Below are 27,701 nucleotides of genomic sequence, written 5' to 3' on the forward strand. Positions count from 1 at the left end.
CTGCATAATCAGCTTTTCCTAAACTATACCTATAAAAACCATTTTGCTTTCGCCAACTTTCGCAAATCTTCAAAATTTATTAAGAAAAAAAAACGGCATAAACAAGTAAAATTGGTGCTGAGTGTATTTGTTGCCATCATCTGTTCGATCAATGATGGCATCTCATCAGCTGATTTGCGTCAAAAAATTGCAACAAAACAGTAAACACCCAACTTTTTTTTCTTTGAACTTGTCTTGACGACTGGCTAAGACCACTGGTTGGTCCATCTTGCAACACCCAACTTTGCAAGAATTTGCGTTTACTAATCGATTATTTTGCGTTTTTACTTGAAATAAATTGTGAAATATGAACTTTTCTTAAAATTACATCAAAATATCATCCCCCAAAGTAACTAGTGACCACCAGCTTCAGCCAAATTCGCAATCGGAATGGACTTCGACAGTCCGGACGTGGAAAAAGATTTCCCGGGGCTGTACGCCTCGGAAACGGGTGGCAAAAGCAAAAAAGATGACAAAGATTGTAAGTTTCAGATAGTGGCAATGGCACTAGGGTTGGATGCCAAGAATTTTCTAAATTTATTTGCTCATTTCGTCCACATTCCACAGTCGTTGAAGCGGAGGCAGAAAAAGTAAGCAAGAAAGAGCTGCTGATTGGTCGGCGGAAGGACAAAAAAGAGAAGAAAACAGCTTACGCCGCGCTGGAAGGCGAAAGCTCCCCGGAGGAAGAGTTGGAAACTAAGTAAGATCGACCTATTAATTATTCGAAGTGTTGGTACTAATATTAGAAATTTTTCATTTCAGAAGCCCTTCAAAATCTAAAAAGTCTAAAGCTTTCAAGTTTCCATCCAAAAGTAAGGAAAAGCGTGAAAAATCCCGCGAAAAGGAAAAGGATAAACCGGAAACGTCCAAAGTAGAAGATGCAAAGCAACCGGAAAAACCTGAGAAGGAGAAGAAAAAAGATAAAGACAAGAAAGACAAAGACAAAAAGGATAAGTCAAAAGATAAGAAAGATAAAAAGTTAAAACAGAGCAGCGTAAGCGAAGAAGTCTTAGAACTGGGAGATGCCCAACCAATCTTCGGAGTATCGCTCGGACTTGCTGTTGAACGAAGTCGTTGCCACGACGGAATCAACCTCCCATTGGTGGTTCGAGATTGCATCGACTACCTACAGGAGCATGGTCTAAAGAGCGACCAGCTTTATAAAGTGGAAGCCGTCAAATCGAAGCTCCAGCAACTGAAGAAGCTCTATAACAACCGCGAAGGGAGCTTCGGCCACGACTTTGATGTTTCAACGGCTTGTGGTTTGCTGAAACTATTTCTACGCGAACTTCCAGAACCCATCCTGACCACTGACCTATCGACACGGTTCGAAGAGGCAGCCTCGCATTCGCAAGTTTCCCAACAGGAGCAAGAGCTGGTCAGTTTGGTCGAACAGCTTCCCAGCAGTAACAGAACCCTACTGGCATGGGTGATCCTTCACCTGGATGCCGTCACGCAGAACGAATCGCACACCAAGATGAACGCACAGAACATTGCGATGCTGCTGAGTCCGACGCTGCAAATGTCTCACCGGTTGTTTGTGGCTATTCTTTGCCATTGTAACAATCTGTTTGCGGATACGGAACTACTCAAGTGAGTACGCTACCTGAATATCATATTATTGTCATTATTTCATCTGTTTGGTGGTTTGATGGCTGATGGCACCACTGCGCTCTAGAACTGGATTGGCTGCGGGTGACGTATGGGTTGACAGATCTCTTGACAATTAGAAGCTGGTGACGAAGAAAACCGAAAGGAAAACGAAAAGGCTACAAAAAGTTGGTTTGATAGCGTGGCAAATTTGTTATTCTAAATTAAATTACTTTCTTTATTATATTAACTATTATCTACACATTGTGAGTATTTACATTCTTCATACTAGTTTATTATGTAACTAACGATGTGAATTCTTAGGTTGTAGTCACAATCTCTATACAGTTCTTGTTTGGATTTGGTATTTCATATGAAGGAAACCATCAATGTAAGCCGGAATGATATTCTAAAATTTATTGAAAATTTGTTACTTATATGGAATAAATCTACTCTTTTCAGTTTTGAGCTACACCCAATAAAACTGGTTTGCTGCAAAAAAGGTTTTACTTTTACCCGTCCGAACAAAACTCAAAAATTGATGATGAGTGGTAATGAAGATGATTCTAACCTCAATGCCACCAGCTATGACTGCGGACTTTGCGATCAGCCGAATCACGCAGACCGACAGATGGTATACTGCGATGTCTGTAAGCGCTGGTTCCACTTTTCCTGCGTGGACGTCACAGACGAGATCAAAGATGTGTCGTGGACCTGCGAGGCTTGCAGAAATATCACGGCGAGTGACCCTGGATACAAAACTAGCGAGCTGTGGATAGCCAACGAAAAGGAGCAACAAGAAGCCGACGAAGCCCATAAGCAAAACCTGGAACTGATGAAACAGATCAAGCTGCGGAATTTCCAACGGGAGCTGGAGCGCCAAGAACAAACGCGACTTGCGGAGCTTGAACTAGAGCGAGAGATGCAGCAGATGAAGAGGATGGCTGAAGCAAGGTTCCAGAAAAGGAAGGAGGAAATATCCGAAGATCACAGACGGTCGAATACTACTGCCATTGGAGCTACGAGCAGCAAAGAGGCAAACAACGATGCTGTAAACGACAGGATGTTGGGGGATCGACCGCAAAATCCGGCGAAACAAGCGCAACAACAAGAAACCGTTGATCGCCGAGGCGCCTATCCGAAAAATTCTACACCTGTTGGCGTCGAGCCAAGAAGCAATCAACCAGCGAATAGTGCATCCGGGCTGAATCTATCTCCACTAAGATGTCGGCCGGCGCTCTGTAGAACCCTTGATGGAGCAACTACAAGATTCCAGTCACACCACGATCAGCACTCCTCGAGTGAAGACAGCGAATTCAGCAACGACGATGACCACCGGGAGCTACGAGAAGAACCTGGTTTAACCAAGGCACAACTCGCCGCTCGAAAAGGACCATTTCAAAAGTTGCCGGTCTTCACCGGACGGCCTGAAGAGTGGCCACTATTTTACAGTAGTTGGTGCAACAGCAACAAAGCGTGTAACTGGTCGAATCTGGAGAATCTTGGCAGATTGCAGGAAAGCATAAAAGGAGTTGCTCTCGAAGCGGTTAGAAGCAGGTTATTGCTTCCACAAACCGTACCGGCAGTCATCGAAACCCTGAGGAACCTCTATGGCAGACCGGAGCTTCTTCTCCAAACATTAGTGTCAAAAGCTAGAAAGGCAGAACCTCCTAGAATCGATCGACTGCAAACGTTCATCAAATTCGGGGTCGTTGTACAGCAACTAAGTGATCACCTCATTGCTGCTGGCCTCCGGGATCACCTGATTAATCCTATGCTAATTCAGGAGTTAGTGGACAAGTTACCTTCGACCACCAAGCTCGAATGGGTGCGCTATAAACGACGGCAAGTGGAAGTGACGTTGACTACGTTTGCGGATTTTCTATCGGAAATAGTCGCCGATGCCAGCGAAGTAACGCTCTTCGGAGAGATGCATCTGGAGCAGACCCAGCGAATTGGAAAAGACAAGCGAGATTCGAAGCGAAGAGAGAAACATCCAGAAGGATTTTTGCACACACACATAGGTGAAATGGATAATCAGCGATCAAGTGGCACAGTGTCTTCCACTTCAGATGCTCGGTTTATCAAAAAACCGGAACAACGGGATGAAGGTCGAAAGCCGTGCCGAATCTGTAATCGAACAGACCATCGAGTCAGGTACTGTGAAGATTTCAGCAAACTCTCCTGGGAACAGCGAATGAATGAAGTCAATCGGTGGAAATTATGCAATATTTGCCTCAACGAACATGGTCAAGTGCGATGCCGATTCAAGATAAAATGTAACATTGGGTCGTGTGAAGAACGTCATCATCCGTTACTTCATCCACCAAACAACCAACGCCCGACGGTACCGCTGACAACTGATTGTAACGTACACGAGGTGCATGTACAGCAACCCATCATATTTCGAATGGTTCCGGTTAGGCTGACTAATGGCGATCGGTCTGTGGACGTACTCGCCTTTCTCGACGAAGGCGCATCCTACTCATTCGTAGAAAAATCAGTGGTGGATCTGATCAAGTTGGAAGGAGTTTCCCAGCCAATTGTGGTAAAGTGGACGGCAGGAATAACACGAGTTGAACGCGAGTCCAAAGCAGTTCATCTCTCGATCGCGGGAAGAAACTCGGCCGAAACGTTTGTTTTAAAAAATGTGCACACCGTTGATCAACTGGAGCTACCAAAACAGACATTGGACTTCTCCACCGTCGCAGCGAAATATCGACACTTGAAAGGGCTGCCAGTATCCGACTATCGAAACGGATCTCCCAAAATATTGATTGGACTGAAACATCTCCACGTCTATGCACCTTTAGAGTCACGTATCGGCAATATCGGAGAACCGATTGCAGTCCGTACACATCTTGGTTGGACGGTCTATGGACCACAAGAAGGAGTTGAAGCGTCAGCAGGATTTGGAGGTCACCACGAAGTTCAAAATGCGGCAGATGTTGATCTCCACGAACTACTTCGAAGTCACTATGTTTTGGAACAATCTGGAATCTCAGTGACTATGCTGCCAGAATCAGCGGCGGACCGTCGTGCTAGAGATTTGCTGGAAAAGACCACTGTTCGGGTTGGAGATCGGTACGAAACTGGTCTGTTGTGGAAGGAGGACAATCCGCAACTGCCGGACAGTTTCCCCATGGCGGTCAAGCGTATGAAAAATCTGGAAAAAAGGCTGTCCAAGAACCCAGAGCTGCAGCAGAACGTGTCCAAGCAAATCGAAGATTACTTAAAAAAGGGGTATGCGCACAAACTCACCGCACAAGATTTGGAAGATGCGGTACCTGGAAAAGTATGGTACCTTCCGCTGAATGTGGTACTCAACCCGAAGAAGCCTTCTAAGGTACGCCTAGTGTGGGATGCGGCGGCAGCGGTGAATGGTTCGTCGTTGAATTCTGCACTACTCAAGGGCCCGGATCTGTTAACCAATCTACCCGTCGTTCTGTACCATTTCCGTGAACGACCAATTGCCTTTGGGGGCGATATCATGGAAATGTATCACCAGATTCGAATTCGGCGAAGTGACAAGCAATCCCAGCGTTTCCTCTATCGTAATGATCCGTTTGGTCCACCTCAAACCTACGTTATGGATGTGGCAACGTTTGGTTCGACTTCATCGCCATGCTCTGCGCAGTACATTAAAAATAAGAATGCGCAGGCTTACGCTGAGCAATACCCGGATGCAGTCGAGGCAATCGTCGACAAACATTATGTCGACGATTATTTAGATAGCACCGATGCTGTTGACCAAGCTGTAAAGCGGGCTCTCGAGGTAAGAATGATTCATTCCAAAGCTGGATTTCACATCCGCAGCTGGGTTTCCAACTCGTCCGTTTTCCTCGATAAGATGGGTGAACCCAGATCAAACCACCTTGTGCACTTCAGTTCCAAAGCCAGCTCTACAGAAAGGGTTCTAGGAGTTTCTTGGGATCCGTCGGAAGATGTGTTCCTGTTCTCGACAACATTCCGCAACGATTTGGAACCGTTTGTCACCGGTGATGTACGACCAACGAAGCGTCAAGTGTCCAGCTGTGTTATGAGCTTATTTGACCCACATGGATACCTATCGCCTCTTACAATTCATGGAAAACTCATCATCCAGGACTTGTGGCGCTCTGGATGCGCATGGGATGATAAAATCGACGACGAATCCGCATCTAAATGGCAGCGATGGACCGCAGAAATTCCAACGATTGAAGCTATAAGAATCCCTCGCTGCTATTTTTCTTCAGCATCCCCAATTGATCACGATACGTTGCAACTGCATGTTTTCGCCGATGCAAGCGAAAACGCTTATGGCTGTGTGGCTTATCTTCGAGCGGTGGTTAACGGCCAACCCCGGACAGCGCTGGTTGCATCTAAAGCAAAAGTTGCTCCGTTGCAACATTTGTCTATTCCCCGGCTCGAATTGTTAGCAGCGGTACTTGGAGCTAGGTTGTCTGAATCCATCAAGGCAGGCCACTCACTCCCTATAGGAAGAACCTTGCTTTGGATTGACTCTCGCACAGTGCTGGCCTGGATTCAATCCGACCACAGAAAATATAAGCAGTTTGTGGCTTTTCGCATAGGTGAGATCCTCACCCACACAACCACCGACGATTGGCGCTGGATTCCCGGTAAGATGAATATCGCTGATGCACTGACCAAATGGAAATCTTGTCATCCTCTGGACCCGAATGGTGAATATGTAAATGGTCCAGAATTCTTGCTTTATCCGGAGCATCATTGGCCGTCACAAGAAGTAGTAGTGCCTAACCCGAAGGAAGAGCTTCGCGCGGTTCATCTTTTCCACGAAATTGTTCTGTCGCAAGAAGTCGTAGATACTACTCGCTTCTCGTCTTGGAGAACTCTTGTCCGATCCATCATCTGCGTGTTCCGATTTATTGCAAATTGCCGGAAGAAGAAGCAAGGAGAAACCATCGCAGCCGTACCAGCAACATCGAAACTGTTGGAGATCGTCAAACGTCCTGTGGTGGGGGTCGTAATACCGTTCACACAAGGTGAATATTCTCGTGCTGAAAATGTCCTATGGCGAACAGCGCAACAAGAAGCGTTTGGAGATGAGTTGAAAACCCTTTCCAAAAATCGAGATCTGCCAGTCGAAAAGATGCATCCTTTAGAACGTTGCAGCCCACTGTTCAAACTGTCCCCGCTGTTAGACGAACATAACGTAATAAGGATGGAAGGAAGGTCCGCTTATGCTGAGTTTGTTCCCTTCGAGTTGAAGTTTCCCGTTGTGTTGCCGAAGAACCACGACGTGACGAAGAAATTATTGATGTCCTACCACCAGAAATTCGGTCACGGCAATCGAGAAACGGTCGTAAATGAAGTACGCCAACGCTTCTATATCCCAAATTTACGAGCAGCGGTGCTACAGGTGTCAAAAGACTGCGTTTGGTGCAGAGTCCACAAGTGTCGCCCTACTACTCCAAGAATGGCACCATTGCCCAACCAACGGCTCTCTCCAAGAATGCGACCATTTAGCTTCGTGGGAATTGATTATTTTGGACCGGTCCACGTAACGGTCGGAAGGCGCTCAGAAAAGCGATGGGTTGCATTGATGACTTGCTTGACTACCAGGGCCGTTCACATGGAGGTAGCACATAATCTCACTAGTCAATCCTGTATTATGGCTATACGCAGGTTCATGTGTCGCAGAGGAGTACCACTAGAATTTTTTTCGGATAATGGTACCAATTTTCAGGCCGTTAGCAAAGAGTTTGGTCTGATTGGTCGGAAGATTGACACCGATTGTGCGGAAGCTTTCACCGATGCGCGAACACAGTGGAATTTCAATCCACCCTCAGCACCCCACATGGGCGGGTGCTGGGAACGCTTGGTTAGATCCGCAAAAACAGTAATGAAGGCGTTCGAGGATGGCCGACGACTAACGGACGAAATGTTGTTGACCGTTTTAGCTGAGACTGAAGAAATTATAAACTCTCGGCCGTTAACCTACATGCCCCAGGAATCTGCAGAGGCGGAAGCGTTAACCCCTAACCACTTCCTTCGAGGGTTTCCGCCTGATGAACGCAAATTTCCACACGTGGATGTAGATCCTGCTGCAGCCTTAAGAGACGAGTATCAAAGATCACAACAGTTAGCCGACGTTATATGGGATCGCTGGATTAGAGAGTACATCCCCACTATTAACCAGCGCACAAAATGGTATGGAGAGTGTAACCCGCTTGCCGAAGGAGATTTGGTCTACGTTACGGACGGAGACAGCAGAAGAACTTGGGTTCGTGGGATTGTAGAACGTTTAATACATGGAAAAGACGGACGAGTACGTCAGGCCCTAGTCAGGACCAACCGAAGACTTCTCCGTCGGGCAGTAACTAAGCTGGCGGTGCTGGAACTCGGAGGTAAATCTGGCCAAGTTGGCGAACGCCGCGAACCCGGACCAGAGTTACGGGCGGGGGAAATGATGGCACCACTGCGCTCTAGAACTGGATTGGCTGCGGGTGACGTATGGGTTGACAGATCTCTTGACAATTAGAAGCTGGTGACGAAGAAAACCGAAAGGAAAACGAAAAGGCTACAAAAAGTTGGTTTGATAGCGTGGCAAATTTGTTATTCTAAATTAAATTACTTTCTTTATTATATTAACTATTATCTACACATTGTGAGTATTTACATTCTTCATACTAGTTTATTATGTAACTAACGATGTGAATTCTTAGGTTGTAGTCACAATCTCTATACAGTTCTTGTTTGGATTTGGTATTTCATATGAAGGAAACCATCAATGTAAGCCGGAATGATATTCTAAAATTTATTGAAAATTTGTTACTTATATGGAATAAATCTACTCTTTTCAGTTTTGAGCTACACCCAATAAAACTGGTTTGCTGCAAAAAAGGTTTTACTTTTACCCGTCCGAACAATGGCCATCGCTTCTGATTCCTTTGAAGAAAGTCCTGGGTTCAATCCCTGACCCACCACTTCCCTTCTAATTTGTTTCTTCGTATCTTCTTATCATCTTCTCTACGAGTTCTATACTCGATTGTGTTACCTCGAATTTCATTTCCCCGAATGCCCCTTTTCCAAAAAAAAATTCGTTCCCCGAATAACCCGTTTCTTTTTTTTTTTTTTATTATTATTTATTCGTTTCCACTATTCAATGCCTTTTAATAGTTTGGGGAGCAAGAGAAACTCGTGGCTGTTTCGGGGTATAACAAAAAAAAAAAAAATAGGTTGGAAAGAAGGAATTTAAGCGACTGATTTATCAGAAATGCTTGATAAACATGAGGGACCTGCTAGGGCTTAGTAGTTTCTATACCCAGAAAACAGTTCCAGTCGGTTGAGTCTGAAAGGGTTATGAGAGTCGTTGTGAATCATAATGAAAACATTTGCGTTTTGTGGCGAATCTTGGAATCTTTTTGGAGTCAGCAGACTTTAAATTGTTGTCCAGTATTAATTTTAACAATCAATTCAAATATGCAACAATTAGTAGTGTCTCGTGTATTCAATTTGCTTATTCATAGTTCTCGACATTTGATTTACTTGTGATTTAATTTTCACTTTCATTATTTTATATGTGATAGTTTTGTGAGTAAACTCTTCTAATATGTTTCAAATGCCTAATGCTTAATAATGTTTTCTTGCAATATCAATTTAAAATAACTAAGAAACTAATAGTGTGAAAGTGCAGCATTCAATAGTGCTTGCTTATAGATTCGAAGCTACTTCGACTTTGACTAACGTAACCTATTTATGACAAATTAGAGATTTTTACTTTTGTCGATTTATGAAATTTTTTCTATAGTTTGGACCTGTTTGGACCGATGCTGATAGTGCTAGGGATGTGGACGAAAAGACAACTTTCAAGAATAAAAAAACAGTACAAAAACTTTTTTTCCTTTTTCTACACCGTGCTTTTTAACCGTTATGTGTCCGACAAACTTTTTACCGTGTATTTTAAATGGGTGCTGGGTACCCGGGTACTCTGTCGGTCACATAAGGGTTAACCCGTAAACACCCGGGACGATCTACTTGATATGCAATGTCTTCATTGTTTTAAAACATTTTACCCCGGATTTTTTTATAGTCAAGGGCAGTGGTGCTCATCCTGCGGCCCTCCAAACCTTAAGATGCAGCCCGCGGAGTTGGGTAAATGCACTAGTCTTCGCCCCCTCCCTAATTTTCGCCCCCCTAATAGAACATTCGTAGTTTTTGTGATTTATTAGGTAGATTGTTGTTTGCTTTTTAACGTATCTAAGAGAGCAAATGAAAATCAATCTTGTGCACTAATAATATTCCACAAAACCAATAATTTAATCTGTCGAATTAGCGATTGTGAAATAGTCATAGGCGAATCCAGATGACCCCCAATTGTAGAGGCGCTAGGTGAGATGAGGAGAAAATTGTTTGTTTACATCAAAAATGCAATTTTTCGTCTTCAAAATTAACTAATATTTTCCCTTGGTAGTTGCTATTTTCCATTGGCAATGGCTTCTATTATCATCAATCTCGATGCCCACGGCGACAGACACCGGATTGGCCAGCTAACAAAAAATCCGGAAGATTGCCCGCCGGAGGCATAGCAAGAGCGCCTCAAATTAATCACATAAGTTGTTCGTAAGTACCTACCGGATCTAAGCGCATCTGAAAGAAAATTAGATTTTCTATTCAAAAAGTGCTCGTTTGTTTCTCTACGATGCGGAATTCGATATGAAAAAGTGAAAAAAGTGCAGTTTGCCTATGCTGCGCAATGGCAAATTTTGGCGGAGCCCCTCTTTTCATAGGTTTCTCATTCCTGCCACCAGATGCGGAGGGATCGTTAGCTTCCGTTGGAGTTGCCTATAGCAATGATGTATGCTTTTTTTCAACGCAATGCAAACAGTAACGATAATCAGAACCTGGGAAGACATACAAAATCAACTCTTCCAACCCAAAATAACGAACATTTATAATCATACAAGTCTTAGGAATACACAGCAGATTATTTATTCAGCTAAATTGATAAAATTTATCAATTTTTAGCTATTTTTATAGGTGGCGAAAATTAAAGCACAAAATTTTAAGTTTCCAATTTTCGCCCCTGGCGAAATCCCTTGTCCCGTTCTATTTGTATTGCATGTTTCAGTTTTCGCCCTCCCTTTCTCATACTGAAATCGGGTGTTGAGATATCGGATGAGGTGAAGTTGATCTTTGTGAGGTAGGGGAAAGTGGGGCAAAATGTACCATTTATGCAAACGTGGTCATTTTAATCTATTTAATGACTGTCTTCTGTGATTTTTTGGCCACTGAATTCGAAGGTCGATCAACACTCAATTTTCAACGATCCTCGTCAAATTGAGTCCCCTTGCTATCACACAAACTATTTAGTTTTTGATACGACGTTCTGCTGTAATCTTTGCAAAAAAGGAAGAGAGCGAAAATGAAATGCAATCAAGCCAGCCAGAAAAGCACGTGCCAATCTGTCACTTTTGTCACATTTGACTGTGAAGTCAGGTGTGAAGGCAAAAAGGGGCGATTTTTGGGACTGTTCGTGGCACGAACGTTCCAAACCGTCGCGTTCTATAAGGGAATCCCGAAAGAGAGCGAAAATGAAATGCAATCAAGCCAGCCAGAAAAGCACGTGCCAATCTGTCACTTTTGTCACATTTGACTGTGAAGTCAGGTGTGAAGGCAAAAAGGGGCGATTTTTGGGACTGTTCGTGGCACGAACGTTCCAAACCGTCGCGTTCTATAAGGGAATCCCGAATAAAAAATACAGTAGAAAAACCAAATGTTGTATTGTAACAGTACTATTTAGAACCATATTGTTACAATAAACACCACTGTAAAAATAAAAAATACAAAAACAATAAGATGTAATGTAGACAACTGTATGGTGAATTGTAAATAAGATTTTTACAATATACTATACGGGTTGTTAAGTATCGTAACAATATAAAAAAATATTTTTCTCCATATATATTTTTTTACAAAACCATACATTTTATTGTAAATGAACTGTTTGAAATACTGATACCCTGGCTTTAATATACCGTACATTGTATGGTACACGTATGGTTTCAAGCAATAAAATGTACCGTAAATATATTGTTTTTAATTGTAATTTCACTACAGGTTATAAATTTAATCATGGTTTTGGAATGGTTCTCTTTTGTTATGTTGTATTGTTTACATTAGATAAACCATATAATGTTATATTATCTCGTCATGTTCCTTCGATAATGGCAGTTCTAGCCAAACTAACCTAAACTCGTCTAAGTCTGAGTAGCCTCTGATTGCATTAACAGTTGAAGCTTAGGCTCCCATGTCCCACCAGCCAGATAACTGGGTTTTGCAAACTAAGCATTATTTGTGGCAACACTTTGAGCGGCATGATGGAACTATGCCTAGCACGCTAAGTGTTATTAGACCACTAATGTAGTTGCATGAAGTGGGTGACGAGGTACATAAGTATCATTACAGCGTGCTTAACCATTATTGCAATATTGAGGCTCCAGTTTGACTGAACTATGAAATATGTATACATTTTTTTTTGTAAACACATTTATTGGAACTATTTCACTAGATACATGTACACGTTACACAGAAGAACAGTTTAAAACAAAATCTAATGCCTCTACAGAAAGCTGGTCATTGGCATCTAAAACATAATTTACATATGTTATAAACATTTTTAGAGCCCTGTAACGGCATCTCCCACTCATTGCTATGAGTTCTGGTATTCTCAGGCTAGAGAACGTCATCCTCCTTCCTACGGTTGTCTCCAACTTAGACTGAAGATGATTCCAAAGAGCATTAGTTTTCGGGCAGGTGGACAATTTGTGCTCTAGATCCTCCTCCGTGTTGGGGCACAGCTGACAGAACGGGGTTGTCACTCGGTTTTGCCGATGAAGCAGCTTGGCATGTGGAATCTTTCCATTCACAAGGAGGTAGTACGTTGACTGTTCCATCGAAGATAGTCCTTTAGCCCTGATGTTTCTCCACACTTTCTTCCAAGAGATATTGGCGTTTTCTTGCACGATTTTCGGTTCCTTCAGCTTTTCACGGAAGTAGTTGTGAATTGAAGCAGCAGATGGATTTTCTTTCATTTGTCCGGGGATGTAAGGCAAGATTTTGGCCTGACTCTTTAAACATGGGTAAAGAGCAGGGATTGCAGCTAGATTTGGAGGGTTCTCCAAATATTGCTGGAACGACATCGCAAATGGAGTTTCTCTAATTTCTGTTAGGAACCTCGTTACCAACAGCGATTTACATTTGTGCATTGGTAGGTGCAGATTGAGGCCACCCATGAATTTTGGCAAGGTAAGTTGCTCAATCGGGACTCTGGTTGGAAAACGTTCCCAGATGAAGCTTCCAATATAAGATGTCATTCGCGCTACAGCTTGATTCGGTATGCTGATTACTGATGCCATGAACCAGAGTCTCGATGTAATAAATGTGTTAAGCACAATTATTTTCTGGAGCAGCGTGAGGTTTCTCGCCTTATACATCCACATCAGCCGTGATGTCTTCCTAATCACCTCAGCCCAGTTGTAATCGATTAGCTGCTTTTGGGAGTTGAAAAACGTAATTCCCACAATTTTTGCTGAATCTTGAGCCCTCGGCCAGGCTGGTCCATCTCCAGCCCGATGTAGTCCTATGTTCACAGCGATGGTTTTCCCAAGGTTCAGTAACGAGCCGGAGCATCTCCCAAAGTTTAGGAAGGCTTGTTGTATAGTGGCCAGTTTGCGTTCATCGGTTATCACAATAGATATATCGTCGGCATATGCCACCACGAGATCCAATGGACCATTACAGATTGTCCGTAATTTTTCTAGGAGTGGGTGTAGGTAAAGGACGAATAAATGCATGCTTAAAGGATCGCCCTGTCTTACAGAACGTTGGATAGGGAAGCTTGGAGTAAGATTTCCGTTGATTAGCAAACGAGATTTTGAGGTGGACATAATCTTCCCTAAAAGTTGCACAAAATTTGCATTCAATTGGAAGTTCCGCATCACGACCTTCAGAAAATTATTGTTTACACGATCAAAAGCATGATCAAGTACATAACAACTCATGAGAAAACTGTCAAGTTCGTTTCAACTATAAGTTAGGTTAAAAAGCGAAGACGAACTTATATCAGAAGTCGTTTCAGTGTCCAGTCCTTATGTTAAAAATGTCAAAGATAAATCGCATTTAATTCGGTTGTTGTACAAGGCAATTTCACATGAGAAGAAGAGAAAGAATAGTGTTGAACTCATCCACTGATTTACGGTAATCTGGACTGCGTGTTTCCGGGTTGACCTACATTCGTATTCCTCTCATCGCACTCTACATAAATACCTAGCCCACCATATCTCTTGGATATGCAGTCCTTAGGACACCTGGTTTACCACTTTATTTAAACATTTTATTGACTTTAAATACATAGATGTTTCAACTTATTCACTTTTTTCTCTTTCATTTCCTTTGCAACAAAAATGTCACGAACATCAACAAAACAAAGCACGGAAAATATCATAAACTGAATAAATAATAAAAAATGCACGGAAAAAGATTGTTTCGGAATAGTGAATGGTTCAAACGTAAGAAAAACAGTATAATATATTGTTACTTAAAGATCGGATGTAAATGTATAGTAGCTACCAATGTGCAAAGCTTTTAGCCAGGCCCCTGGCAGGAATGAATTTTATCGTAGCCAACATCTAACCGCTTTATACTCATATAAGTGTTAATTGAAACGAGCGTGTAATCAACAAACTCTGCTTTGTTTAATGTTTTGAGCCACACACGAAATCCACCTTTACATTGGATGTTTGTTGGGTTGCTTTATTCAACTAATCGCGTGCTCCTCTTCCCGTACATTAATATAAAAGCGAGTTTGAAGTGTTTTGTGATCATTTGAGATGCAAAAATTGATTTTAAAAATTGATCAACAAACCAAAATAAACGTTAAACAAAAAGTTGTTGATGTTTTCGCATCTGACAGTGGGCGCTATTTATTAGCGCCCAGGACATCCTGTCTACCATAATTCCAATGCATTGATATAGGCCGTGTCAGGGGCCTGCTTTTAGCGAACAATTCCATTACAATACACTATATTGTTGCTGGTACACTGTATGGTACAGGAATGGTTTTCACCAAATACCCTATGGTTAGTTTTTATCCGGGATGCCCGCTCAATCTATTTTGGAGGATAATTTGACCTTTTGTCGAATATAAAAAATCCAAAAGTCAAGCTTTTTAAGCTTGTTTAAAACTATGTTCACGTTGATGAGACGAAATACAAAAAAATGGGAGAGAAAATGGAATTGATTTTGAAAGACTTTGCATGGGGTGAGTTGGTGATAAATTTCGCGCCTTTTTTACTTACAAGGGTTCATCACTAACACTCTATTGTTCAAACTCTCTGAATTTAAAAAAGTGTTAAATTTTAGATGTTGAAAAATTTTACGGGGCGAAACGACCACTGGCATTTTTCGCTTTGGCTAGTAATGAAATGTAACTTTCAATCAACTCTAATTTAACTATTCGCAACAGCTATGAAAGATTACATACGCTTGTGATAGTTAATCGGTCAATGTCAATCACTTGAATTCCATGTACTTCAAATTAGAAAATCTTTGTGACGTAATTTATTTATAAGAATATTTCTTGCGTTTGTTTTTAATAAGTCGTAAGTTTGCTGTGATTGAGAACAGTCGAATTCGCAAATATTGTTATATCTAGTGTATGATTTCAGAATAAGTAGCCCTAATACATATTTTTTTCGTGACGTAATTTTTGGATGTTTCCCTCAAGTTATGTAAAGCAAAAAAAATCCATTTCAAAATCATTTCTTCCATTCCAATTTTTTGCATGGGACGTCAACAGACCACCCACTTCACTCCACATAGCGTGACGTAATTTGTGTACGCATCCCATTATTACGTAATTTTTAGTTGGCCATGTTTTCTACTTTACAATCTATCTATTGATCTATGCATATATTGTTTCATTCTGTTAATTTAAACTCAAAGAGGCGAATAATATGCACACAGGAAAATCTTTTTTTCTTGATTTTCCATACGGGAGCTTGCTTTGCATAACTCAAAAACGCAGAAGACACAAAGCTTACCAGGATAATTCGGGGGATAATTGGGGGGCGAAAAATAAATCACAAATCAATATTGAAAATTGTTATTTTATTGTATTAAATCCTCATTAAATGGTACTTTTGAGCTGGGTTATCACTGATTGTAGGATAATTAGCAAGAATCACCAAAGAAACATAGATATTATCGGAAATATGTGTTGAAACTTAATAATTTGGATAGTTCAATGCTTTAGGGGGGCGAAATCTAGTGCTTTTACCCTACTTTAAGACGAATTGAAATTTTTGAACCATTATTTGAAATAACTCGTTAAATTTATTAAGAAATAAAAAAAAATGCTGATCAATTTTCACCTCTCTCCTCTTCTTGGCGTAACGTCCTCACTGGGACAAAGCCTGCTTCTCAGCTTAGTGTTCTATGAGCACTTCCACAGTTATTAACTGAGAGCTTCCTCTGCCAATGACCATTTTGCATGTGTATATCGTGTGGCAGGCACGAAGATACTCTATGCCCAAGGAAGTCAAGGAAATTTCCTTTACGAAAAGATCCTGGACCGACCGGGAATCGAACCCGTCACCCTCAGCATGGTCATGCTGAATACCCGTGCGTTTACCGCCTCGGCTATATGGGTCCTAAATTTTCACAGTGTTCACAAATTAATGATAAATAAACAAAAAGAACAATCCGTTCTGGTAAGATTCGAAATCGCAACTCCGAAATATTTCGGCATTTCAGCTAAGTCACGAAGCCAGCTTATAGTTATTTATAAGTGGTGAGAATCAAATGAAATTTTGATTAAAATGCAATCTTGAATCATTTAAAAATCAGTTGCAGTTTTTAGGCACAGTCAATGCAACGCTGAGCAAATATTTCACATTTCGCCTTCCCGAAGAACATAAAAACACAAAGCACGAAGTTTTTGACAAAATTCTCAACAAATCTCAACTTGGTTGGTTTTCACTGTTTAAATTTCTACTATAAGACTCACACATTTTTCGAAACAAAACTTACGAATCCAATTTGAATTGTCCAAGCAAAACTTCTGAACGAACTTAAAGAAAAAAATCTCGGGCGAGATTCATAAAGCGTCTCCTGTGCCCTTTTGGAGAAACTTTTGGATACATTTTTTGAGAAACTCCAGGAAACATTATTGCTGTGTGCGTTCAGGATGCAAACGGTGCCTAAATGCGCTACAAACGCGGTAACACAACGTTACTAAAGGCAACGTAGCAACCATAGTCAATATCACCGCCAACCTAGGATTCGAAAGCTCCCACTGACATCTGGTTACTTGTTGGAAAATCTTACCGCATTTGGTGCTCCCGCATTTGATATTTGCATTTTGAATGCACACAGCAATATTGGAGAAAAATTTTAAGCAACTATAAGCGAAGTATATGGAGAAACTTAAATTATCCTGAAGAAAATAAACCTGAAGAAACTCAATGAGAAAGTTGTGGCGATACTGCATGGAAATTATAGGAGCATCTCCTAGAAAAATGTTCTGGTGCCACTTTAACAGAAATTTATTAAACAACTTTAGAATAAATCCCTCGAGCAACAAAAAGAGAATTTTCTGGAGTAACTACAAACAAGAGGTAAATCTGAAAAATAAATTCGAAGCAACTTATGCAGCAACTTTAGAAGATAATATTGAAGAAATTTCCGGAAACAATTGTTAAAAATCTAATTTTTGAAGAAATTTAATGATCAAGTATTTCATCAACTTTAGAAGAGACTTATGGAAAGAATTTACTAAAATCTTCAAGAAACTCCTGGGAAAATTTCGGAAAAATCCGGAAGCTATTCAAGGAGAAATTCTTGGAAACAATTAATGAGGAATTCCTGAAATAACTTCAGGGCAGTTCCAAAGCCAAATCTAAGAGGAGTTCTTGGAGGTGTTCCAAGAGAATTCTAGAAAAACTAAAAGAAACATCAAGAAATTTCTCGAAAACCTACTGGAGCAACTCCACAAGAAATTTCAGGAGAAAATTCAGTAAACCTTTTTGGAGCGATTCAAAAGAAATTCTTGTAAAAGCTGCTTGACAAGTTCTTGAAGTGGCTTCAAGGCAATTCTAGGGGCAACCTCTAAACTGTTTGTTTGAATTTCAATTTGAAGCGGAAACGTTTTTCTCAACCAAACTTATGAATCTAAATTGAACTCCACGAAGGGCAATAGATTATAAAGTTTGACCCTTACACAAGTTCTAAACTGTTCAGATTTTTAATAAATATGCTTTAGGATTGTTCTTTTTGTTGTTTTATGCGGCCCGCAGGTCGATCCCGAATTGAAAATTTGGCCCTCGGTATCCTCCAGCCTGAGCACCACTAGTCAAAGGGAATACTGCCCCACTCGCATAACAGTCCCATCTTTGCTGAATTTCCTATGCATATGGGACTGTTATGCGAGTGGCGGCAGAATAGCTGTGCTAATAAATGTATGGTACCTTCCCCCTTTTGCTAGGAGCTGAAAATACTTGGATTTTTTGTATTTTTTTTATAAATTCTACATGGTTTTGCTCAAATTTCGTCGTTTTGCTAATCATCAATAGTTCTCAATGATCCTCGACATGCAATGTATTACTACCCATCTCTGTTGAAGTTTTCATCCCAGAGCTATTCTAAGGCCTCCAAAGTACTCCGAAGTTTGTGACACTAATCACAAATCCAACATTCTCGACCAAATTTTATACACGATGAATGATCACAGAACATAGCCTACGGTACTCAAAACGCCTCAAAGCACCCCTAGAAAACTCATGGTACATGAATTGGGTTATCTAGGTCATCCAAACTACTCTGGAATTCATTTTCTGAAGATCTAAAACATCTACCATCGTTTGTAATAATAATAATCCATTTATTTATTTATCATTTGATAATTTACAATAAAACATAAATTCATCTTATTATCTAAACACATAGGGGGATTAGGGGCATAATGGACACCCTAAGCAAATGAGTACGTTAGGCCTGTATAACAGAGTAAAACTTAACATATTATCAGTTCACTTACAACTTTAACTTGTTTCCTACGTATTTCAATCATTTACAGCAGGTAGAATGTCTGTATTGTGAAGTAATAATGAATTGTAAACCGTGTGTTTTTCAGGGCTGGCAGGAAAGGTACGGGGCGAAATGGACACCCATCGGGGCATAATGGACACCCCAGCATGTTATATGCTAATTCTTTGGTTACATCGGCCAGTTAAGCAATTTGCCTATGGCGATCAATACCACAGATATAATACTCCATCTTAGATGAGTTTACATAACATCAAAGTTAATTTAATAAACTTTAGGCTAAAATAATCGGATTAACTTTTTCCCAACTGTCTTAAACGCCTAACAGTATGCAATGCGCGTACATCCATTCGTACTTGCCAGTGTTCATTTCGCCCCGAATCGACTACAACATTAAAATTGCTATTTTAAGTAAATTCTGATCAAAAATAAAATACTTCATCCATTGCTAAATCTCCGAATACATGTAGATAAGGTAACAATTCACTTGTTTTTATGGTGGACACACTCCAACACTCGTAATACCTTATTTGCTGCTACTTCGAAATTATAAGAATTTCACCAAATGAAAAACACATTTTAATTTTAATGATATTTTCGTTATTTTGGAGGAGTATAAATGGTACTTTTGAAAAATAGAACCATGACTTGTTCCTTTACACTTATGCATTAAAAGTTTTACATAAAAGTCAACGGTTTCGCCAAAAACAGGGGTGTCCATTTCGCCCCGGGTGTCCATTATGCCCCTAATCCCCCTACAAACAAATTCATCTTCGTCGAACATTAATAAATCTTATTGTCTAAATCGTTCTTTAATCCACCTCACACAATTTCTCTTGAATTCAGGAACACTTCTCATAGTTCTTGTTTCAATTGGCAATTCATTAAATATTCTTATTCCACTAAAATAAATAGATTTTTGCGTACTTGTCATAGTAAATGGCACAACTCGTAAATCATCACTTCGTCTAGTTGAGTAATCATGTATGTTTCGTCCACGCAAAATAATATTTGTCAAGTATTCCGGCAAGAGGTTATTAGTCAAAGATTAGGCGCCATCCACAAATTACGTAACGCTCTAGGGGGAGGGGGGGGAGTACGGCCAATCGTTACGGTCCATACAAAAATTTTAGGATTTTCATACAAAAAAGCGTTAGGGAGGGGGGAGGGGGGGTAAAAAAATGTCGATTTTAGCGTTACGTAATAAATGGATGCAGCCTTATTGTCAATACACTAAAAACTATTCGTTCTTTGACTGACAGCCATTGTAATGTGTCCAACATAACTCTTATGGGTGTATACCTGTTGCAGCTCAGAATAAACCTCATAAACTTGTTTTGCAATCTTTGCAATCTTTTCTGATGTATATCACTAGCTAAAAATATCACTGAGGAACAATAATCAATATGTGGTGCCACCAAAGTTTTATACACAAATATTTTACTCCAAAACGTCATTTGACTACTCAATCGAACTAGCATGCCGTACTTTTCCGCTATCTTTTTAATCACATTGTCGATGTGTACTTTGAATGTCAATTTTTGGTCAATTAGGACCCCGAGGTACTTAAAGATCTCTACTCTTTCAATTTCAATTCCCTCAATATAAATTTTCAAATCTGCATAATTTAGCTGCTTCTTATTACTTATAATCATTGTCTTAGTTTTCTGAGTATTTAATTTAAGTTTTTTCACTTTTAACCATGCATCCAATAATTTAATATCTTCTTTCAATTTTCTGCTAAGCTGCCTCTGCATTTTTTTCTGCAACAAAAATCACTGTATCGTCAGCAAATAAATTAACATCACAATGTTTAATGGCCTTCTTTATGTCATTTATGTACAAAATAAATAGGAGAGGTCCTAACACGCTACCCTGTGGAACACCAAGTAGTACTAATTTCGGCAACGAAGCGGAATTTCCATACTGACAAATTTGCGTGCGATCAGATAAATAAGACTGAAACCACCTGAGAACGTTTCCTCCCATGCCATATTTACTCAAAGTATTCAGCATTTCCGGGCGAGAGATAGTTTCAAACGCATCGTTTGTGTTCACTCTGTTCAAGAAATTTAGTCACGTTGATGTCCATTGGACCTTGCAATGCTATGATCAACTTGATATTGTGGTAGTTGGACATTCCGTGAAATACAAATGGCCTCCAATACACTTTGAAGTTTGGATTACGATATTTACCTACTATATCATGCTTTAATTGAGGAAAAAATCGTGAAATGTCGTATATACTACTGATGGAACCTCAGTGCACATCTATAATGCTTTTGGTACATTCATGGGATATTCCAGGTTTTCCAAACTATTCTGGAATTAGAAACTTCAAGGTCTACAGGCTCTACTCTTATTCCTCTTCACTTTATCGGCATAATTCTTTCACGATTGTGTCTGTTGCATCTTATTATATTACGAGTATCTTTATTTGTTGCTATTTGAGTGTCTACTGGCATACAAATGGACGCAATGTATTTTGAGGCATGGGTCACAATATCTGTAAATCTTAGGATATTTTTATTGTAGCGAATGCTCGCGGAATATAATCTACGCTACTCTTATATTTCGCTCAATTCTGATTACTTAGCAACATTCACTTGGTGACCGAGGTCATCCAAACTGTTCTGGAGGTAAGACCTTCAAGCTCTACAAGCTCTACTCTTGTGTCTCTTTACTTTATCGATGTAATTCTTTCACGATTATCTCTGTTGTAGTTCATAATATTTTGAGTATTTCTTTGTGTTACTTGTACGTTCATTGACATACAAATGATCCTTATGATATTTTGAAGTGTCGGAAATTACCCACGAATTCCTCGGAAATCCCTCCAGGAGTCCCTCAGATATTCATCGTGATGTTCTCCGAGTATACCTCTACGAGTTCGTAGGGAATGCCTCAGGACTTCCCGTGAAATCCTTCAGGAGTTTTCCAGCAGTTTCTCGAAAATTTCTTCAGCAGCTATGCTGGAATTCCTTCAGGAGTTCCTCAGGAATTATTTAAAGAACTTTTCTAAAAATCCTGCACGAGTTCCTCCTTCTCTGGGTAATTTTTCCGGGTAATTTCTCCAGAAATTCCTCCAGGAATTCAGCCAGGAACTTCTCCATGAATAACTGCTAATTTATCTACACTCAGGCAAATAAACCTAAGATTATCATAAGGTCTAACTTAAGAAATGGCCTTTGCAATGCATAACGACTAGAATGAATTTCATAATGTCGGTTTATGGCGCAAAATCGACTCACAGTTTGGCTTTTATACACATTTAGCAACACGATATTTTCAAGCGTCGGTTGGGCACGAGCTCAGTGATCTCGACGTTCATGGATCGATTTCAGTCTGCATCATTTTGTGATTTTTCTGCTCTTTTCATAAGTTTATCTTATGTAATTAGGTCATAATAAGCATGTTCAATTTTCATAAGGTATTCTTACGGCATCCATACTTTACAGTTATGGCTAAATTTCATAAGGTATTTTCATAAATTTCGGTAGTTTACTTCGCTGAGTGTGTGAATTCATGAGGAGATTCCTTCAGAAATTCCTCCACGGTGTCCTCCAGAAATTCTTCCAGGATTTCCTCCAAGAATACCTCCAGGCATTCCTCCACAAATTAATCCCGATATACCTCCAGCAATTCCAACAGGGGTTCTTCCTGGAATTCCTCACCAGGGATTCTTCTTAAAATTCTTCCAGGAATTTCATCAGTCATTCCTCCACGGATTGCTCCAGGAATTCTTCCTTGATATACTCCAGAATATATTCCAGAAATTCCTCTAGCAAATATTCCAGGAGTTCTTTCAGTAATTAGTCCAGGAATTTCTCCAGGAACTACTCTACGAATTCCTTCTGGAATTATTACAGGAAATCGTCCAGGATTAATTGCAGGAATTCCTACAAGAATTGCTGTAGGAATTACTACAGGAATTTCTCCAGAAATTCCTTCATTCCCAGTTATTGCGGGAAATACTTTTGGAATTCCTCGCGTAAATTCGGAATTACTCGCATGAATTACTCCATGAATTCTCACGGGAAATACTCCAGAAATTCCTCCAGTAAATAAAAAATGAAAAAAAAAAACTCCAAAAATTCCTCCAGCAGTTCAGGGAAACCCTTCAGGAATTCCTCTAAGAATTTTCATGGGAAATTCTTTAAAGATCCCTTCACAAATTACGACATGAATTCTTGCAGAAAATTCTCCTGGAATTCCTTCAGGGTTTTTTCTAGATATTTCTTCAAGAAATTATTGAATAAGTTCCTGGAAATATTCTTGTAGAAATTCTGAAAAGATTTCTTGGAGGTATTCCTGAAGGAATTCATGGAAAGGAATTCTGAAAGGGATTGCTGGAGGAGCTCTTGTCGTATGTCTTGGAGGAATTCCTGGACGAATTCTTGGAGAATTTCCTTAAGGAATTCTCGGAGGATTTCCTTAAAGAATTCTTGGAAGATTTCCTGGAGGAATTCCTGTAGGCATTTCTGGAGGAATTTTCGAAGGATTTCTAGAGGTATTTGTTGCAAATCCCCGGAGGTATTTCTAGAGAAATTTATAAAGGAATCCCTGGCCAAATTCCAGGAGGGATTCCTGGAGGATTTTTTGACAGAAGTATTGGAGCAGGTCTTGGAGAAATTCTTATTAGAGCTCCTGTTGGAATACTTGAAAGATTTTCTGGAGAAATTCCTGGACGGATTCTTGGAGGAATTTTTGGAGAAATTCTTGGAACATTTCCTTGAGAAATTCTTAGAAGAAGTCTCGGAGCAGTTCCTGGAGAAATCCTCGGAGGATTCCCTAGAATTGTCCAAGAGTATTTTCTTGAGGAATTTCTGGAGATTTGTTGAAGAATCTAGGAGGTATTCATAAAGGAATTTCTGGATGATTTTTTAAATGATTGAAAGAATTTCTTGAAAAAATACCTGGAGGTATTTCTGGCGAAATTCCTGAAGGGATACTTGGCAGAAATCTTAGAGGTTTCTCTGGTGAAATTCTTGGGGAAGGTCCAGTTGAAGTTTTTGGAATTCCTGGAGGGATTCTTGGAAGAATTCTAAGCAGATGTCTTCGAGGAATTCCTGGATGAATTCTTGGAGAAATTCCTTGTTCCTGGAAATATTATAAGAGGAATTCCTTGAGGACTTCCTGAAGGAATTTCCGGAGAAATTTCTGAGGAAACTCTGGAGGAATTTATGGAAGAATCCCTTGGGGAATTCCTGAAGAAATCCCTGGATTAGTTGTGGGAGAAAATCTTGGATGAATGCCTGGAGGAATCCATAAAGTAATTCGCGAAGGAATCCCAGGGGGTATTCCTGAAGGAATCCTTGAAGGGATCAATCACTCAAGCAATCCAGGGAGAAATTCCTAGAAAAATTCCTGGAGGAATCCGTGGAATTCTAAAGGAATCTCAGGAGAAATTTCTGGAAGAACTCTTGGGAAAACTTCAATGAGGAGTTTTCAGGGAACTCCTGGGGGACTTCCATGGAATCCTCGGGGAATTTCTGGAGTAGTTTTAGTCTTGTACCGATTTTCCGAACCATCTAAGCAAAATACCCTCTTCGAATGAGTGTAATCAGTTTTGGGAAGGGCGGAATTAAATAATACAAAACTGATTACACTCATTCGAAGACGTTTTAGTCATCAAAATAGTCGCTCAAGCTCTTTTTCTTCTTGGCGATATTCTACACGCAGGGAAGTCAGGGACATTTTCTTTACTAGAAGTTTCTAAAATATGTAAGAGAATCAATGGTTCTTTATTGACTTAATGATATTTTAATCATTTTGAACATTCATCTCATTGCAAACTTGTATCCCGAGAAAAAAGGTTTCATCGCACAAAATTGATAAAATTTTATATTACCTAGACTGACATGCGATACCAGTTTGCAATTTGTGCTTAAATCGGTACAATTTTACCACTGTTAATGAGATGCTGTTCGCTCCTACGCCTCGAGCTGAGAGATAAAACATTGTCGAATGATACAATCAAAAGCACACATGCTGTCGCGTTGAACAAACAAAGATAACGTGTGGTTCTTCTGCTGTTTCCAAACGGCTGGTACCTATTCTGAAAAAAAAACGACGATGTCTTACCAAGCAAGACAATGTTTGTTTCTCATTCATATTACGCTGGTTTGCAATAAACGCGTGATCAATGAAGCGATTTAAGAAGCAAAAGCTATCGCTTCTCTCGAGATTATTTGTCAAGTATTGGAAACATTTTAAACATTTTTAAATTTTATCTTAATATTTTTCATTTTAATTTCAGGTATGTTCCTCCGATTACAGCATCAAGTCCCAATCTGCCGGAAACGCCGGATGAAATTTCAACCGAATTGAGAAAACAGGAGAGTCTTCTAGCACAAATACACGCCGAAATGAATGCCGGGTTTGTGTCGAAAAAACGAGAAGAACAACTGTGGGAAGTGCAGCGCATCATTACACAACTGAACGTAAGTGATTGCCAATAATACACTATGGTTCAAAATCAAGTTCAGGTTTATCAAATCACCTAATTAAGACATCACTCGGCCACGTCCTTATTCACAGACGTCGAAAAGGGAAGGAATGTTAGGTTTTTTTTACCTTTGCTAGTTGCAAATTATTCTATTCAAAAGTTTTATTTCGTAGGAATTTCGGAGCCATCCATATTTTATGATAACAACAATTTTGGTTTTCGTCAGATTGTTTTTCAATCGTTTTCGTAGGGTTGTTAGGGGTAGGCGGGGCATTATGGACACCCTAAGGTTTTTGCCAACTTTACCTGGCAAGATGTCAAAAAAGTTTAGTTTTTTGATACATGTATCCTTTTAAAGTCTATTTAGCATCTATTGCATAAGAATGCTCACGAAGAAAAATGATTTATCCACTTCAAAAAATGTTACGAAAAATGTTAGTTTTTCATGACCGTCTTCAAGCATACGGGGCAGAATGGACACCCCCATGGGGCAATATGGACACCATGAGACTTTTACGAATTTCGTACATTATTTACACCAATAAAGTCATTTCATTACAAAACAACTATTTTGGTTGAATAATACGCCGTAGTAGTTCATTTTTGTTCAGTTAATTTAAATTCAGGCTGTTTTGGATAAAGCTTCGTTTTTGTCGGCATGTACAGCTGTGCCTAGAACAACTATTTTCCACTGCTGTCGTTTTTTGACCAATTTGTTTCACCCTATGTCTACTATAGTGAACATTTAACCGGAAATGTACCGAAATCGAAGAATTTGGTTGGTTTGTGATTTAGCTTATATTTTTCCCTTGCCGCTTCTTTCAAAAAGGTGAGTGTCCATTTTGCCCCGGCAGCAGAAGATATTTCCAAACTTGATTTTTGATATAATAAAGAAGAAAATATAAACATGTTAAGCATGTAGATACAGCGAAACTACTTGCATGTGTTCTAGAAATATCAGGTTTTAATCGACCTGCAATAAATTATTCACTAAATCTTATTTTAGATGGTGTGAAAATTATAATTTCCATGCACAAAAAACGGAGGACGCAACTTTTTCGTGTAAAATCAAGTATAATTTTAATTTCGAATGTTTCTTTCCTGAAACTACGTTTTATTTATTTATTTTTTTTTAAATTTCTTTGTATTTGTGAATTTTAACTTATTGCTAATTCTTCACAAACTACGTTTTAGACAAATGGACTATATTCTCCATTCATTAAAAGTTCAAAAAAGTTCGCATATTTCAAAATATTGAGGGTGTCCATTCTGCCCCGAGTGTCCATAATGCCCCGCCTACCCCTATCTATGTGTATATCACAAACAAAGAGACGCAACGCTTGCGAAATTTCAAACGACCACGCTTTTAGCGATTATTTTAAATCTTCATAGTTGTGGCTTCCGCAACCAGAGGTACGCGCATCGTTTTTCTTTGCGTTTGACGTTTCACACTAGCGCCTGCAGTTGACGATATTGCACAACTCAGTGTACCGTGAAACATTTCCACTAGGTGATGGTAGTGTGAACTGAGAGATGGATTTTCACGAAAATTGTTCAAGGCGCTACGTCTGTTTGTCTGTGTTTATATGTAACCATTGAGGAAAAGGTGAAACTTTCATAAGATCATAATCTAATTTCAACACTAGACCACTGTTAGACCACTGTTGCATCAGTGGAGTAATGCAGATGTATTGCTGACCGTGACCCATTTTTAACTGTCCATCCTTATTCTTTCCAGCGAAAACTGAAGTCGTTCGAGAAAAAATCGGATGGTGCTCAAAAAAGTTTGGACGATACTGTGGATGGGGACATTTCGATTGATTTGAACAAAGCAAAGCTATCATGTTCGGAGGATGAATCCTCTATCAAAACGGTAGCCGGAATTTCAACGGAATCCGCTACAAATACCGAGACGAAAAATACTCCCCACGAGACGCCCGAGGACTCGGCACTTATCGAGCAGAAAATTAGCGAAATAGAATCACCGGAACACACCAAACCGGATCAACCACCGGTCGTTTCGACCGACGCCGCAAAAATAAGTGACAAAGTTACCGTCACTGATAATGGGTTCATGTTACTCCCAGAAAACCATCCGGACTATCTGCTTCTCATCCGGCTACAGTTGGAAAACCAGGAACTGCTGAACTGGAAGGCACAGCTGCAGGCTCGCATCAATGCAGAACGTGCCGAAATTGTTCGCATGAAACGGCTGTTGGTCACGGATAACGGAGTAACGCAGCACGGTCCGAGTAGTTTGGACTGCTCGGTCAGCGATAACGAAGATTACGAACGGTTGGTGGCTCATTATGCGAAGGAAAACGCACTGCTGGAACAGAAACGGCAAATGCTGGCAAAGGAAATTTTCGAGGAAAGCAAGGCTTTGATTCAGATGCAGGTGGACCTTGCTTTGAATCGTTATAAAATTTGAAACGCTTTCCGTTGAGTTCAATGGAATAATCTCTCTATGTAGAATTAAGTGCAAATTTATAATCATATTTGTATAAAATTATAATCCCGTAGTGTATTTTAATGCTAAATAAATGTTATTTGTGAACTA

General features: G+C 40.0%; 1 protein-coding gene and 1 long non-coding RNA gene across 2 annotated transcripts; one reads left to right on the plus strand and one right to left on the minus strand.

Moving 5' to 3' along the window:
- Positions 1–213: 213 nt before the first annotated feature.
- On the plus strand, positions 214–27,701 carry LOC109429118 (ralA-binding protein 1; the record flags this gene model as incomplete). The annotated part of the gene is given in 5 exon segments (XM_019704968.3): positions 214–520; positions 607–739; positions 802–1,632; positions 24,953–25,136; positions 26,880–27,701. Coding segments are annotated over 5 exon segments (1,932 nt in total). The 3' UTR covers positions 27,573–27,701.
- On the minus strand, positions 24,419–24,938 carry LOC109429120 (uncharacterized). The gene is made up of 2 exons (XR_002134654.3): positions 24,813–24,938; positions 24,419–24,751 (listed from the first exon to the last, which is right to left on the minus strand). It is a non-coding gene; the product is annotated as an uncharacterized LOC109429120 (long non-coding RNA).

Source organism: Aedes albopictus, chromosome 3, assembly GCF_035046485.1.
Source record: "Aedes albopictus strain Foshan chromosome 3, AalbF5, whole genome shotgun sequence".
Classification (NCBI taxonomy): domain Eukaryota; kingdom Metazoa; phylum Arthropoda; class Insecta; order Diptera; family Culicidae; genus Aedes; species Aedes albopictus.